Source organism: Orbicella faveolata, unplaced genomic scaffold (genome assembly GCF_042242905.1).
Source record: "Orbicella faveolata isolate gen_17 unplaced genomic scaffold, um_ofav_v1 contig_34, whole genome shotgun sequence".
NCBI classification, from domain to species: Eukaryota; Metazoa; Cnidaria; class Anthozoa; order Scleractinia; family Merulinidae; genus Orbicella; species Orbicella faveolata.
Genome location: NW_028301563.1, coordinates 15,736,159 through 15,753,294, shown reverse-complemented (window position 1 = coordinate 15,753,294; position 17,136 = coordinate 15,736,159). Strand labels below are relative to the sequence as shown.

Sequence of the window (17,136 nt, the reverse complement as noted above, 5' to 3'; positions counted from 1 at the left end):
TGTTACGTTTAGCCATTGCTCAATACTCAATACAAACCCAAGAAACTAAGTCCACATTCAATTATGACCCTTGTCGAGTTCGCTTTCTGCGAGCTCGTCCTACGCGATCTATACTCTGGGCATGGGTCGATTAGTGCAATGCCAATGTTTTCGTTTCCAAATTATACGTCAAAGCTTTAATGACAACAAAGGTAACGGATGAAGCCCGAATTGATCTAAATTTGACAAAAAAAGGACGGAATTCATTTTTCGTTGATTCTTAGATAGATAGCTTTATGAAAATAGATAGCTTTATTAAGTAAAATCACGGCAAGCCCCGAAGCGGTTGAATTGTCACATACTTAACAACTCGTTAAAATTACAAATATATAAGACAAAACCTAAAAATATAATCTTTCTTTTTCTAAATGGCAAAACTTTCCAAAACGCAACAGAAACAGCACTAGTCGTATGCTCGATGCTAATAACATTTCTGCAAGAAGTTATGTGCGTCATATCAGGCCTTAATGCCTGCAGGCTGACTCCAAAATTACTTTAACACCATCCAGAAACCAAATACATTCGAAAACAGAATTGTCATACACCGTCTATAATCTAATAATATTCACAAGAATATTTCAGCCTAAAATGGGCAGAAAAAAAAGAACATTCAGTCTCGACTAGAGAAACAATATTCTTATAAAAAGAGAGTCCACGGAACAAACTCAGGAGTACGTAATTAAATTTTTTCAATGCAACTGAGCCATGAACATAGACTGTAATATGCATGAACGTATGAATGAAGTCTTAACAGAAAAAAAGTCAGACTCCCTAGATGTGCCGGAGTCTACATGCAGTCGAAATCATGAAGTAAAGATGGGCTTTGTCGACTTTGAGGTACCAAACAAACTCAAGAGTACGTAATTAAATCTATTTCATGCAACCGAGCCATCAACATGCACTGTTGATTATCCTAGCTCATTTGTCCATAAATTATATATTACAATAATGTTCACAAATTGATGATTTAATTCGACTACTCTTTGTGTCCTACCGGATAGCTTGTTCGACTCCTTCAAACTATTCACACATCTCCAGAGATCTTAGCTCATTAGGATCTAATAAAGGTGAATTAAAAGTCTCATCTGCTTAAATCATGCTGAGATGCATAGTTTGCATTCTGAAAAACGCCTTGACATGATAGTAGCTTTATGGTTTAAACACTGGTTTTCGCTGTTTTACTGGGGAAGCTAAATTCCCTCTGTATAATTTCACAGTCACTTGATGAGCTCTTACTGCGTTTCATGCATTTCTTACTATCTATCTAATGCGGTAACGTCAAAGACGTGGACATTTACAAATATTTTGCTCATGCATGAGATAATGTCTGTGTCGTGGACATGCCAACGAAATATATTCAATTCCTTGAGATCATCGTTTCTCAGTGATTGTTATCAACTTTATCCACTTTTCAAATGAAATCGTCCAACTTGAGGCCAGGCAAAATGGAAAAGAAAATGTTTCGAAGATGCGTTTCAATTAAAGTCTAAACCAAGCTTTAAGAGGAAATATGCATCGGATAATCACAAAGGTTTTGACCGACAAATAACACATTCAACCAAGTTACCTAGAGCAACGCCAGTGCTACCTTGAGAATCCTATGTGGTGTCCTCCAGGGTGCAATCATCCTTTCTAGGTATCTGTGTTTGTCGCATGTCCTGTGGATGTCTCTAAGCAATTGCCGCGTGCTTGTTGTATCTTCCGCTGTCGGTTAGAATGATCTAGAATACGTATGGCAAGCCCTGCGGGATGGAACGTACAGTTAAGATCCTGACTGACCGTATTTGCATTTTTGATGTCTCGCTCCGTTAAAAGTAAATTAAAGACGTGATTGATGGTTGGATCCGCGCGATTGCGCTTGACTAGGAAATAACAAAGTAGTTTCTAATAAAAGAAACCGTTGGGCCGCGTCAGGGAGAAAATGAAACACTGACCTATTCATTGAAGTTGATAAAGGTAAATTGACCACCGTAGAGATAATGTTACGCTGACGTTTCGAGCGTAAGTCCTTGGTCAGAGCAAAATGGGCTTTTGGCTTTTGTTGATGGCCTGAACGCACAAGTTTTCTGACGATTTATTCGTCTTTAAAAAGTTTCAAATGGTTAGGCGGATAAGTCATCCTGTGTGAGTCGACATAAATCTGATCCATATCAAGAGGCTTAGGACGAATAGTGACAAACAGACGGATCAAGGGGACTGGTACAAAAAAAACAAAACAAAAAACAAAAAAACAAAAATGGCTGCGTGGATCGACATATATCGAGTACCATTTTATAAACAAAGCAAAACATTCAGCTCGCAAAGATCTTCTTTCGTTCAAGAGACCCGTGATACCAAATTACCAAAGTTGCACAGTAACCAGCCTCTTTTTCAGTCCTGTTGAGAACTAGTTTTCCGAACCAAGGGTCCATAGTTGATCTCCATTGGCATTCAATGACAGGCAATTACAAATAAAAAGTTTGCAGGCATGTACGGGAATAGTCCCATACAGAAATGTTAAATGATAACAGTTGTTTGGGAGTTTAAACCGGATTTTGTTGGAGCGCTGGTAACAAGATGAACCATTTTGAGCCCAGTTCTGTCAAGAGAGCTTTCACTATATGGCACTTTTAGGTTTGAAAACGGAATATCGACACTACACTTTATTTGTTACAAATAACCAATACAAAGTTAATTATTTTTCTGACCTACATGATCGTCTAGGACTGATTACTCAGTTAAGATGTGGAGAACCTGAAAAACCGAGCAGTTAACGCCACGGTTAAGTCAAATATATTTTTTCTCCATGTAAAAATTACAAATCCTTATTGGAAGTTAGTTGACTTAGAAAACTTCTGTTAATGGCATGCATTTGATAAATATTCTGTTTGACCGTTGCTATGGCGAGGTCTTGCAGACAAATTAGAATTGTTACGTTAAGCCATTGTTGAATACTCAATACATACCCAAGAAACTAAGTCCACATTCAATTATGACCCTTGTTTAGTTCGGTTTCTGCGAGCTCGTTAGACGCGATCTCTGCTCTAGGCACGGGTTGATTAGTGCAATGCCAATGTTTTCGTTTCCAAATTATACGTCAAAGCTTGAATGACAACAAAGGTAACGGATGAAGCCCGAATTGATCTAAATTTGACAAAAAAGGATGCAATTCAGTTTTGGTTGACTCTTATCAACGAATATCACTTTACATCAGTATTCCACTGGAGTGGAAAAGAAAAAGTAAACAAATGTCCTGAAATGCGTTACAGTCAAAATGACTTCAATGGTCTGTTTAAAAGTTACTTACATTACTTCAGAGAGGCTTACGTTCTCGGTTTCAAATTTTGGAACTCCAGCTACGGTGCACAATCATCCAACTCAAGTTTTCATTCTGATATTGTTACATGTTATCCTGTGCTATGGCTCTGAGGTGTGTCAGTAAGAAGAAAATGTTCTCAGTACGTATCTGATTCAGTATTCCTTTCCAAATAATCACATTTAGTAGAATTCTACTAGTATACTAATGCAAATGCTGCAATATGATTGGCTGAGCTACTCGTATACTATCAGCCATTAGAATACAGTAGCTGTCGGTCGTCCACGAAATGCGACGTTTTCATCGTTTTTCCGAAGTTTTAGAAGCAAGTTTAGATGTAAATGGATAACTATATTCCTGAGAAGACAAAAAGAGGGACATAAACGGGTTCTTGACTTTAAAAACTTGAAATTATGAAAAACCGGTGCGCGCGCGTAAACAACTGCTAATTTACCAAGGACAATTCAATACGTGCGATTCTGTTAAAGCGTAAAGTTCAATAATACGTCGAAAAAATATTTGGAAACCATTCTTTGCGTTAATTTAAGTTAGAATTCTACTGAAACAATTAGATTATTCGCTCTCGATTTCTATGAGGTGATAGTTGATTCGGCCTTCGGCCTCATAAACTATCACCTCATAGAAATCTCGAGCTCATTAACTAATTGTTAATTACTAAACGGTTCTATTCCATTAATTGATCTCAGTCTTACTATCAAAACCACTAGAGTTGTCAAACTGCCTTAAAAATTTTAACTGCTCGAAGCAGTTCGATTCTTTATACGTGATATGAAAACAAAATTCATTCAAAACGTTCCTTGAAAAAGCTCCATCTGAAATGTACAGCAGCATGTTCTGTATGTTTCGGTCATCAGTTCCTGGAATCGTTGGGCAACTCTGACATTCGTGTCAGACGTTCCAGTAACTAACTGTATCAAGAACAGCATCCTTGACTAATTCACCTGTGCTTGGTAAAGGAACCTGGAAAAGATTGAGGCATGAAGTGATCAGTAAACCTAACACTCTAACCCGTGTGTACAAAAGTACTGTACGTAATGAGGTGATGACCAAGAACACCTTGAAAGGAGGCTATTTCGATTTATACTCAGATTTAAGGTTATCCCTCCTGAAAGAGACGGCTGTGAACAAGCGTCAGTCTTGCCCTTTCACGTCAGTCTTCCCACTTCGTTGTGACTCGTCACGTTGCTCCCAACAGCCGAGATCGTCAACGAAAAAAACTGCGTAGCAAGTGGAACCCTCGTGGCTGATTACATCTATCTGAACATGGGCAATCGAGAAAGTACTCGTGAACAATTTTTTTTTAACGCTTAGCAGCTTGGGTTTTGCTCACAGAAAGATTTCAAGGAAATATATAAACTAAAGGTTTCCGTGTCAAGGTTCTCAAAAATACCGCACGGGTTGAAATTGCAATAACAATTAGAGTAGAAAATTGCACGAATATAAGAGCCAAAGTTTTTGTTATTCTTTATGCGAATTGCAGTATTAATTGTTATTATAATTTCGACCCGTGAGGTATTTTTGAGAAAATGACGTCATTTACTCAAATTCTCAACCAAGACTTGGAACAAGGAAAAATAATGGCGGCCGTAAATTCTCCGAAATAAAGGTCCAAAAAACGCGAGTTCTAATGTTCGTAATAGACTGGAATTTGGCAAGGTGTCTAGGAAAGACCTATTGTGTACGAAAATGTAAAAAAAATGGATATCGAGAATTTGATCATGGGTGTACTTTAAGATTATGCTATTGTCATGAATTCATTCGTAGCAGTTTACATGGATATCGAGGCATTACAAACCTTTCCTCCCTTCGGAGTCCTTGACCCTTGGTAGCTCGACATGCACGAATTTCAATCTAACCCATAAACCAATGGCCACAAGGGACTGCCCCACACAGGTTCCTAAACTGTAAGGTCGCTCTTCAATGTCTAGCACGCTCAGCAGATCACCAGATCTGATGAAACTGATGAAATACCCAACGGTAAGCTGCTCTCCAACTGTTCTGGGTTGAGAAGAGAAACATTCTTTTTGATGAAATCGATCAGGAAATAAGCATAAAGAAAGACGCCTTCGGATGTTTCAAGAAGTTTCCTCAAGAGAACATCTTTGTACTCTTCTTCAATTTCATGATTCAGTTGCATTTCAAAGAATATCTGAATATCTCTTAAGTTCTCTTCCTGATTTTCTTGAAGCTCAATGGGTTGCAAGTGTTTCAGGCTGTCTGCAATGTTTATTTCCGTTCGGGTTGTCACAAAAAATCGAATCCACTGTGGAAGTTTCCAAAACTGATTGGCAATCACATCGAGCAGCTCATTTCGTCCTTGATATTCGCTTTCGTCTAGGCCGTCTATGACCATAAGGATGTTTCTTCCTGGGTCGCCCACCCTGCTGATTGGTTCCTTAAAAAGCAAGGCAAAGAGCTCCTCCACGCCCATGCTGTTGAGGTCCACTCCCAGATTTCTTGATAGCTGTTCCACAAGAGCATTCTTGTACTCTGGTAAAGCGTAAGTCAAATGACTGGCCAAGGACTGAAGCATCAACTGAGGTTTCCTGTAACGCGCATTGTTATGCTGACAAAAGTGGTTCCCTGACAGTCTTCCGGCTTCTTGCATTCTTTGGGAAATCACTGCAGAGATAACAGATTTTCCTGTGCCCGCATTGCCACTGACAACCATCACCCTGTTTTGGGACGTTCTGTCATCTAGCCAGTCCTCGACTCTTTTAAAGATCCACTCACGGGTTCCCTCCTGGAATCTTTGTGCATGGTATTCAATGTCCCCTTTGAACTCGGACATAGTTAGTTTCCTTAGTAAATCATCTGTCCTATCCATCTCTCTTTTTCTCTTTAAGTCTTCATTCTCTTGTTTGACTTCTTGGAGACCTGCTTGAAGAGCCTCGTGCACGTCTTCAACAGCTTGATGAGTTCTGATTTGTGTCTGGAATACACCTTCTAATTTGGAAATGCTGTCCTGAAGTGTTTTGTGGTCCTCTAGTTGAGTCTGACGAACTTCCTTGGTAGCTTGATGCGTTTCGTTTTCAATCCGATAACCTTCCTCCAGCTTAGGAAAGTTACCTCCAAGAGTTTTGCGATCTTCTAGTTGATGCTGAAGGACTTTCGCAATATCTTGTCGTGTCTCAGTCTGAAACTGACGCAGTTGCTTCAGCTGTGATTTGAATTCTTGTTCACTATCAGCCCATTCTAGTAGCACGTCAAGATAATCTTTCTCTCCAAAGCTCTCTGCCTTTAATCTATCTATTTCTGCCTGATCCAGCCCAAGAGCAAGAAGAACAGCACTAATTTCCTGCCAGAGAGCATTGAACGTTGGTGTATCGACACCAGTGGTAGACACATGACAATACAACTCGTTGCGGAACAACTTAATGCGTGCGAGGTTTGCCTCCAGGGAAGTGTCAGTTGCAGGAGGGGATAGTGTGCCAACCTAACGGGGGAGGGGATAGTCCACAAAAGTTGGCCAGAAGGAGGAATAAAAGAGTAATATCAAAAGTGTTGGAGTCTGGTGCGGCTCCACTTGGAGGGAACAGCTGGTCCCATTGAAGTCTGTTGAGGATTCTTCGACGCAAGAGATTGTTAAGAATTGAATAACTGGTATTGAGATCAGCAGCAAGTTTTGCAGGAGGGTGGTAGTTGTCAAAGACATTCCGTAAAACCTGAGTTCCACCATCAATAAGAAGTCTGCTCAGCTTGGCTCCATTTGTCTTTTCTACAGAGCTGGCCAGGGGTGAAGGTGAAGCAGTTGTCATGTTGGTGTTCTAGTCAGATTCCTGTAGCAGTTGTATACTCTTGTTGAACCTTGATGGAAAAGTAAAACAGTTTCAGTGGATAAATCGCCCATATTATGGTTTTAATCCAGCATCAGTAACCAGTGAATTGTTCACTCTATCAGTCTGATATCAACCAAGAATTGTCCTCTGGTAGTTATAATTTCCTTTATTTTTTAATGTTATGCTCTACATGTTGACTTGAAGGAGCTCAGTCATGACATTCTGAATAATTTTGGCCTGCGGACAAAAAATTTTGGCAAAACAAAAATGTCGCTTTAGCCTCCAGGAATACCTTAAAGGAAACCTAAAAAATGGTAGTTTACTAAGGTAGAAAAACAGCAAAGAGATAATAATAAACCATAAAAGAACAAGGATGGTTATGGATGGAGAAGATTTTTAATAACGAATTACAATGAGAAACTTAAAAAATTATGGTAAACTTTTCAAGTTGCAGAAACCTTGTCATAGCTCAGGACTTTAATTTGCACCTATGCCGCAATTAATAGCTTAAAACGTTTGAAACACAGGATCCAATTTACACCAAGTAAAATCTGCATTCAAGCCTTGTGTCCCATCACAATGAAAGCTTATCTGGTTTCAGAAACATGCAGTGACTAGAAATCCTTCTACTCCCCCCTGGATAGGATGCTAGTCCATCGTAGGATTACCCACAGCATTCAATATATATAACTGGTTGGAGAGAGGCACTGTCAGAGTAAAGTGCCTCATCCAAGAACACAACAAAATGACCCCAACAAGGATTCAAATGTGATCTGTCAACTCTGGAGTCCAGCATACTAACCACAAGGCCACTGTTGCTCCCCTAATGTACACCATACAAGTATTCCATAAAAATAAACAAGTACATGAAATTGTCAAACCTGAGAAACAAATGTGGCTTGTTGCATTGGTACCTTCTTGTCAGTAAATTTTAATTGGGAAGATCACACCGGTGACCACATCCTGGCTCAGGATCACCAGTAAGGCTGCTGGAGGTATGGAATGAGCACCTGAGCAAGAAAGAAAAAAAGAAAAAGGAAGAAAGAAAAAAAAATAGACAAGCATCTAACTACAGGCTCATCCCAGGCTGCCAAGCTAATGACAAACATCATGAAATTACAATCTAAGAAACCAGCTCCCCCGCTCGGCCATTCCTAAGTTTGAATTTTCTATTGGTGCAATTACCATCCCCCAAGCCAAAAATGATGTTCAAATACCCAACCTTTTGGTTCCTGCTAGGCAATCAAATGCCCCTACCCCTGGGACATACATGGTAAGATAAAGAATGAGTGTTAGAAAGGAAAAAAAAACATGAGCACACACTGTAAACATCTCTGTGTCACAAGGTATTTAGTTTTCACAAACGAAACTATCATGTATCTTTAAACACAGCCCAAAGCTTGGGAAAGCTTTTCTTTGCAAGCCACAGCATAGGAAAGAATGGTGCTGTCTTGACGACTGCTAACTTAACCATGACTTTGAGGCAAATTACCCCTACCCCTCCCATATGATGTGAAATGCCCCACCCCCAAATAACCACTGACGTCATATTTCCACCCCCAGGGACAAAAAAAAAATGGAAATGCCTGGGGGTATCTCTATTTGATTGATGCATAATTTTGTAAAGTTGACTGATTTGACCATCGGATTCCATTCCACAAAAGTATTGAACACTGTAAATCGCGTAGCGCTTTGTCCTTTCCATCATATAAACACAATACTTAAAGCATATTGAACAATTTCATCTGCCCGGAACAAACTTTCGACCACGCATCCTATATGAAGCAATCTGAAGTCAACCCATAAAATCTTTACCTCAGAATCCCATTCGACGGCCAACTTTCTTTTCCTTTAATTGATACCATGTTTCTCACGAAAATCAACGCTATATTTTGGCTGCGTCAAAAGATTGAACCGAAATGACGAATTTTCCGCATTCCTCCCCTCCCTAGTGGGAATACTAGTCCATTTGACTCATTACCCAGTTTCCCACGTCAAGGTTGGAACGCCTGGCAGTAATTGACACTTGAGTCGAAACACGATGCCTGTTGATAGCAGAAGGATCGCTGGTCCTGAAGAAACGCAACCAGTTGTTTCTGGAATCGAGAAATGCTTTGAGAATCCTCTGGTAACTATTTAATTGTCATATATTTTCATTCTAAGCTGTCATAGTTCATGATTTCAAGCTGTTTCCTTCCAGACAAGCAGCGAAGGATTGCGAAAAGATGGCCGAAAAGTGGACGAACTTCGACCGATATGTAAGTGATTTAATTAACAAAAGCATAAACCTACCACATGTAAAGGTGGTACAGTAGTAGAGCATAGTGTAAAAGATCGGTGCATGGTTCAAAAAGGTATTAAACACGAAGAGCATCAACCTGGTCTCCTGAACCGTTAGCCATATTAAAGTGTGCGGTGGTATGAGCTCTCCCTCATAAAAGCGACATTTTCGTGTTTCCTTAACGCTTCGTCGGAGGAATATTTAGAAACGTCACTGGATGGTTTGATTCCTGAGAAGGGTAAAGGTGGTAAATTGACTATTATGTCATTTTAACACCACAAGATTCTCCAATGAGACTACAGATGTCTACATGTAAACAGTTGCAAGTTTCGAACGACAATTCAAGTTTTATGCACACTATATTCTAATATAGCTGCAAAGAAATATTTGTAAATCATTATTTAAATGAATTTTAGTTAGCTTGTGCAAAGTTTAAGGTGGTTTTATTGGCATGTCAGTATTAAATTTATTCTTTATGTAAATTATATTATCAGTTCTGCGATCGGGAGTAGTGAGTCAGGCAAGGGGCTCAGCGTATATTGAGATGCAAAAGACCAAGGTCACCTGTGCTGTGTATCCTTGTAATGAACTATGGATGGTAACCAGACTGTGCTCTGCTTATTTACAACTGCTGCTGCATTACCAAAGTGTACCAGAACTATCCTGATTTCTCATTATACATCCCATGTTCATGTTAAAATTTGGTCATTTTTTTGAGTTTTGTTTTTTAGTTAACTGCAGCTAAATATAAATACAAATCAGATTTTCATTAAAGTATTTTCTCTGTTTTCCTACATTTTAAAACTGACTCAATACTTGACCCAAGATCCTCTCAGCAGTGTCTACTAGTTCTTAACTAAATTTTAGATATGGACCAAGAGAGTCACAGAGACAACATGAATTTAGTGAAAAGGTTGGTCCAATAGATGTCTTTTAATTAGCTTGGGTGGTTTGTTTTCCCATTTCAGATCATTTGATATTCTCTAGAGAATTCTTCTTTTTATACACACAACTATTTGAAAATTTGAAAGCAAGAATTCTCTAGAGTATCATTACGTGGTCTGAAATGGGGTGACAAACACCCAAGCTAAAGATGTCTATATTCAGAATAAAGTTGTCAAAATATCTTTAATTAATGTCTCCACTAAAACAACTTAGGAGTCAGTGTCTCTAGGAAACTTACTCTAAAAGCTGAAAAACCTTTGGTTGTTAGTTATAAGTAAATTAGAACTTAAAATTTTACGTTTTAGATATATGCTCCTTATTGTTTCCTATAATAGATGTAATTGTATTAGCTAGTCAGGCTATTTTTTAAAGCCAGTAATAAATTATTGATCTTTTTAGCTCATGACCACATATTGGGAAAATACATGTTGTTGTTTGCTAAATAGTTTCCTTGCTTTTCATGCTGATCATTATTTTTCAGTTCAAGAGTATTTGCTGTGAGTACTTACCGGTAACTTGTTTGCGGATGAATTTGTTAAAGATACTTTAAAATGTCTTCAGTTTTTTCTTCTTCTTTTTGTTTAACTAGGGAAAGATCTCTTGTGAATTTAAGTTTGCACCATTTTCATGCTGGCAAAGAAAACAACATATACAGGTGATTGACATTTCATTTGCTGCTGGGAGTCACCTGAACTTTTTGTTTTGACTATGGGTAGTAGCTTAGAAAATTCCACAAATGCAAAGGTTATGACAAAATTCATGAATAAATATACATACACATAGTCAAGTCTGAGATTCCTCAGGGAAACAACTGTGATAGTAAAATACTGCAGTGTATGATGGAATATTCCTCCTTCATCTATATGTACTGTGTATATACATGTATGGAAGGCAAGTGGGAAAGTCTTGCAATTATTAGTTAGAATAAGTTTATACCCTACATATATAACAGTACATTTTCTATTTTCCTATCAGGATTCAGAAGAGAAAGAGTTTTCTTCTTTTGTTGTCCAAGCACTAAAGCCAGCAGTTTGCTTGGTGAGTTGACTGTTTTACTGCAATGGCATTAAAGCAATATGAATTTAAGACTGTAATGAATTAGTACCTTCCTTGTCTACCAGGTAACAGGGCATTAGCCAACTAATTGATGGGCTTTTTTTCTTCACCTGACAGGAGAAATTTCCCAAGGCCCAGGTTGACATCTACATCACTGTTTTAGAGAATGATGGAAATGGTAGGTGATCAAAGATGCATTGAAAGTAGGCTACTCTCATTAATCCTGATGATCAAACCTTACTCCTGCCATCATGCACAAATTGAGAATAGGTCAGGGCTTGAAACAAACTTGTCTGAGCCCTAGCTTGGCCAGGTTCAGACTTGTAAGCAAGTCTCAAATATGTCAGTTTGCACAGGGTAGTCATGTGCGGCTTGCCTTACTTTTTGGTCTTGCCTGAGCATTGCCATTGGGCAGGAGAACATGAAAACTTACTTCCCCAACAGTCAAGTCTAATAATTGTCTCAGACAACTGGACAACGCATTTTTGGAGCCAAAATTGTTGGAATTTCTTTCCTTCACCTGTAGGTGCAATGTTATATTTAGCCTCTATTTGTATTTATTTTGTTTCCCTATTTTATAGACATCATTCAGTGATATGGAACAGTCCCTCTTACAGTTGTATGTTTAACCTGTTATCATTGTTTTGCCTTCTTTCTTTTTTTATACCAGCGCTTCCAGCAGGGATCCTCTGTGCTTCATTGGCCTTAGGAGAGGCTGGAATAGAAATGTATGACCTCGTCTCTTCCTGCTCTTTGGTAAGGAATTTTGATTGACTGGAGTCATGACAATTGTTCATTGTTAAAGAGAATGAAATCGTTTGTTATACAACATTTAATGTAATAAATCGATGTTATAATAATTGGTCATTAATTATTATTATTATAATTATTATTGCTATTGTTATTGTTGTTGTCGTTGTTATTGTTATTGTTATTGTTACTGTTATTGTTATTAGTAGTAAATCAAAGTGAAAGGGCACGAGGGAGGCGTGGACTGGGAAGAGACTTTTAATTTGATTTAATTTGAATTTGCCTCAATCTGAATTTTAGGTTCAGAAAGGTAACACATCACTTATGGATCCAACATTTCAAGAGGTACTGTAAAAAATTTGATTTATTTACATGTAATAATTAAACGTGATTATAATTAAATATTAAAATTAATAAAGAATTAATCAATTGAAATTGAAATAATCCCAACATTCAACAACTCTGATTTCCTGGAAAGTAAATCTTTTCCCACGTGCTGGGTGGTCCAGATGAAAAATAGTGACCAAGATATTAGTTATAAAATCAGAATTAGAAATGCAAATTAAAAACTCTGTCAACTTCATTTTGCCAGGGATTGTCATCAGAAGCTGATGGTAAAGTTACTGTCGCTTTTCTTCCCACAATGAATGTTGTGTCTGGTCTGTTACAAGATGGTGAACTGACCCGCGAGCAGTCAGTTAAGGTTAGTACATGTAACTTATGAGCAGTCAGTCAAGGTTTGAACAGTACCTTCTAAGTGAGAAATAAACATGCGCCAGACAACGTCTTTACAAGTTGTTACACCCCAATTATTGTTTTCATATCTCTTTGTAGGCTCTCAAATGTTGTATGGAAGGTTGTGCAAGAACCTACCCAGTACTTCAAGATGCCCTAGTACACACTGTTAAGCGAACTGTCAAATCCAAACACAAGTAGCTAGTAAATAATTTTGAAAACAATGTTGGGATGACGAGTACATGTATTGTAAGTTACAGATTCAGTGGTGGATCTACCCTTATTTTGGGTAAAAAAAGAGGAAATCACAGAAGGAAGAAAAGCTGACAAGGGAAGCAAAACAACCCCCTTTCTCCCCCCCCCCCCCCTCCCCCCCTCTTAGCTCAAGGTCTGGATCTGCCACTGAGACTGACTAAATTGAACACTCTCATGGTCTTCATATTGGTGGATACAGCAGCACATAATTACACTGTATATTAGGGGTTTCATTAAGGGCCAGGCACCAGGCTAATTGACCAGCTGTGAAGACAATTTTTCCCAGCTGGTGTTTCTTATAAAGAAGTTCAGACCAAATTTGAGCAATGCCTCCATCCCCATATGGCTACTTCAAGCATGAAAAAGGAGCACGGCGTGACTTTGGCCCAAGAGGTTGTGAGGGAGACTACTTACATGAAGTACACAACTGAGAAACGCTGTTTGAAGTAGTGTCACTTTAAAGTGGACTGTTAGCCTGTGCTGTCAATGTTTGTTATCACAGGGCAAATTATTGTGTACCAGTGTTTAACTCAGGGCAAAAGGAACCATTATTTTCTTTCCAAGAGTGATCAACATCTACTGGCAATTTCTCTTTACAATAATCAATAAGGACAGATGATCAGAATAAAGAAAATCATCAACTGTTGTTGAGCATTTGAATGTACATTAATGTCTTAATTTCTCCTTGTGCAATTGTACCATTAGAACTACATGTACATGTTATGTTAAAAGAAACATTAAAAGATAAATGTTAATTGCTAAATAAGATACAATATTAATGGAGACTATACATATAGATGCCTTGAAGCTAGTTCAACAAGAGTTTTTATTGTTGAAATGCATGTAGGCTAGCCGCATTCTCCTTCATGATTTTATTTAAAAATTTTAAGCAGCCAAAATAAAGAAAAGTGATACTTTTTCTGTCATCTAATCATGCTCTGCCTTTTTTTATTTGTTTGGACAAACATGTAATAAAAATTGTGAAAATTTACCAGCTGTTATTAAAAGTGTGTGACATGTTAAGAGAAAAGGTATAATTAAATCCACTACCTGTACTGTATTTATAAAAGAGTATTTGATATTATATTAGATAATTAATTATTACCACAGAGAGATAATTTGACACACAGAAATGAAAACTTTTCTTTTCATAACTTATATTCACAAATAGCTTAATAAAAGTATTAACAAAAAACTGTTGATACATTTGGAAATAAATGTGACTCTCGGATCATTAATTAATAAGTAAAAATAATTAATATATCCAAAAATTAGTTATAAATTTAGGATCTCCAGCTCAAGCAACCTTTTTACTTCTAACTTTTCGAGGAATTGGTAGTGCAAGTTCTACAATTCTAGGAGTGGCTTGAGCCACTTTCGCTCCTTGTGAGACTTTCCACGCATTTGCATCGTAATCCTCGTTGTATTGACTTCGGCTCTTTGGTCTTGCGAGCTGCTGAACTCTGAGAGACGGAAGTGCCTTTTGGGCTGACTGTGACACTTCCCAGATCACAGGATGCCCTTCATTGTAATTGCGATGTGGCTGCTTGGGATTTGAAAGAACAAGAATTCTTTCTGATGCCGTTCCATTCTTTGCAGCTTCTGTTAAATCAGATTCCCATTCGCTCCAATCCCAATCACTATTTGACTTGATTTTTAAAGGAGCGTAAGTTTTGGCTTGTGCAAGAAACTCTATACGTTGTGAGGGTTCTGTTTTCATTGCTGCCTCACTGACGGCTGTTTGGACTTGCCTACATGGTTGGTAGTCTCGATGAAGTGCTTTCGGTTCTGACAGGGCTTCAACTCGCCGTGATGCTGAAGCTTTCATTGCTGCCTCACTGACTGGCCATATAGCGCTTCGTCTGTTGAACACACACACAAAAAATATGATCTGTAACAAATTTGACTGCGACAACCAAAACAAAAGACCCTACATCCCTCCTTTAAGGGGGTGGAAGTCCAATGGCCAACTGTTACAAGCACTGTTAATACAGTATACACTCATTTGTGCAAGTCTTGGTTAGATCCCAGCTGGGCTGTAGTCTTGGGGAAGGTACACCCAAGGGAAGGGGAAAAAGGGTTGAAAAGGGCAGGGATGCTCATTAGAAAATTTGAATTAAACCCCTTGAATGGCTTGAGCCTTATTTGACCCCTAAAAGATACCTGTCTTAAGAATGGACAAAACCATTATTATTTTTTTTTTCTCTCTCTGATCTTGAGTGCAATCCTAAAAGATTCTTTGATGGCTATAGATATAGTGGTGTGTCATCTGGTCGTGACACACTCTAATTGAGACCAACATCTCTGATTTACACTCCTAAGTGAGCCAATGAAGATCCCCAAACTTTTCACTTGGGAATCACCCCTGCCCCTTTTTGCCCTCACAATGAGATTAACAAAAACAACAAACTGAAACATACAATAATTGCTACAATATCTCAGTTATTTGAGTTTTGGCAAATTGAGACAATAGGCCGTGCCAACTGATAAAACTGTGTCTTGACTTACTTTTAGAATTCCTTTTTCTCCTCTAGGAGATCATGGCCAAGGTAACTATTTATGTAACTTGTAAAGCAATAATGTATCGACCATTCTTAGTGAGTAGAATAGTTCTCCACATTCTCAGGTTACAAAGATGATTTCAAATGGTTTGAACATCCTCACCTGTCCCCAACATAGTCCTTGTGAAGTTGCTTGCTGTACACAAGTTGTGCTTGTCTTTCACTTAACACTGTTGAATTTGGTGCAAAAAATAAAGGGTATTTTAGAACTGATCTGTTTAAGCACCACATTATTTTAGAGAAAATATTTATAGAAATTGTATGAACCCAATTTATAGATACGGCATTTTGGATAGTTTCTAGCCTTCTGTTTCATGATAAATTATTTACCTGTCACTTACTTGTCAGCCACTTTGTCGATGTCAGTTTTGGAATATGAGTTGTCACAACTACTTAATTATTAATAACTGTGAAACTTTATAAATCATGATACTCTAACTTCATCTTACGTGAATGTTTCAATCTTACAGAAAATGTTTCTCTCTGAATATTATCCACCGATGCTTAATTTCAATAACAGTTCCTGATCATGATAATAGGTGTTCGTGGTTTCTTCAAACGATAAATTAAAGATTGCATGAATGAACCCCATTAAAATTAACATGTCAGATCATGAGCTGCGATAATTTGGCGATATCGGCTTTCATTCGGTTGTATAACTTTTGTTAACTACAAAAATAAATATATACGTTACCACTCTTGGTCGGTTCTATGTTATCCCAGTTCTTCGCTAAGTTGTTATCCCAGTAAACCGATCGCCTAAAAATAAAAAGAAACAAAAAGTTATTGAATTTCAATCTGCATGCGGTCTTCTCAAAATAATGGGAAACATTGCACGTATGTCGCAAATGTTACGAGCTTGAAACGAAATTCATTAAATGTGCCTGGCTTAAATAAAATCAAAGCATAATTTTATTCGAATCTAGTGTTCTTCATTTAGTGAAGCATCAACGTGTAACAGTGATCGATTACAAGTGACAATTTAACCAAATTGACCCCTAAACGTACAATTGTTTCATGAGCAGAACTTATTAGCGAGAGACACACGAAGGAATGTTACCGATTTTGTAGTCGAGAAGGCAAGAGTGACATTACATATACCCAATTTCTGATAATCCAGCAGTAAATGACAAAATCGCAGCGTTGATAACAAGGTAGATTGGCTTAACTTCTTACCTGTCTTCAATAAATCCAACTGGAACTGGTTTAGGCCGAGCCAAAGTGTCTATTCTTCGCGTGTCCGCTAAAAGAACGAAAAACTCCATTTCAAACTTCGTTAAACTAAAATTGAAAGTAGAAAAAAATCCAAACTCACTTGTTGCTGCCATATTGTCTTGGTCTTCGGCTGTAGCCGGATTTTGTTTGTCTTTCTCTTGTTCAGTGCTTTCCATGTTTGTGTTGACCGTCTAATGAATCGTT

The 17,136-nt window shown here is 38.0% G+C and overlaps 2 protein-coding genes and 1 pseudogene across 3 annotated transcripts; 1 reads left to right on the top strand and 2 right to left on the bottom strand.

Moving 5' to 3' along the window:
• Positions 1–2,646: 2,646 nt before the first annotated feature.
• LOC110043808 (uncharacterized) lies at positions 2,647–8,938 on the bottom strand (annotated as a pseudogene). The gene is made up of 3 exons (XR_016210112.1): positions 8,016–8,938; positions 5,151–7,162; positions 2,647–4,315 (listed from the first exon to the last, which is right to left on the bottom strand). The product of XR_016210112.1 is annotated as an uncharacterized LOC110043808 (transcript).
• Positions 8,939–9,118: 180 nt separating this feature from the next.
• Positions 9,119–13,820, top strand: LOC110043809 (exosome complex component MTR3-like). The gene is made up of 11 exons (XM_089298976.1): positions 9,119–9,262; positions 9,335–9,392; positions 9,910–9,988; positions 10,283–10,328; positions 10,950–11,015; positions 11,336–11,398; positions 11,534–11,594; positions 12,087–12,172; positions 12,467–12,511; positions 12,759–12,869; positions 13,001–13,820. The coding sequence occupies exons 1-11, from the start codon at positions 9,176–9,178 to the stop codon at positions 13,100–13,102; spliced, it is 804 nt and encodes a 267-aa protein (XP_089155102.1). The 5' UTR covers positions 9,119–9,175; the 3' UTR covers positions 13,103–13,820.
• A 144-nt stretch (positions 13,821–13,964) lies between these two features.
• On the bottom strand, positions 13,965–17,136 carry LOC110043820 (uncharacterized). The gene is made up of 5 exons (XM_020749324.2): positions 17,033–17,136; positions 16,894–16,960; positions 16,412–16,476; positions 15,821–15,887; positions 13,965–15,018 (listed from the first exon to the last, which is right to left on the bottom strand). Exons 1-5 carry the CDS (start codon positions 17,106–17,108, stop codon positions 14,454–14,456), a joined length of 840 nt encoding a protein of 279 aa, XP_020604983.2. The 5' UTR covers positions 17,109–17,136; the 3' UTR covers positions 13,965–14,453.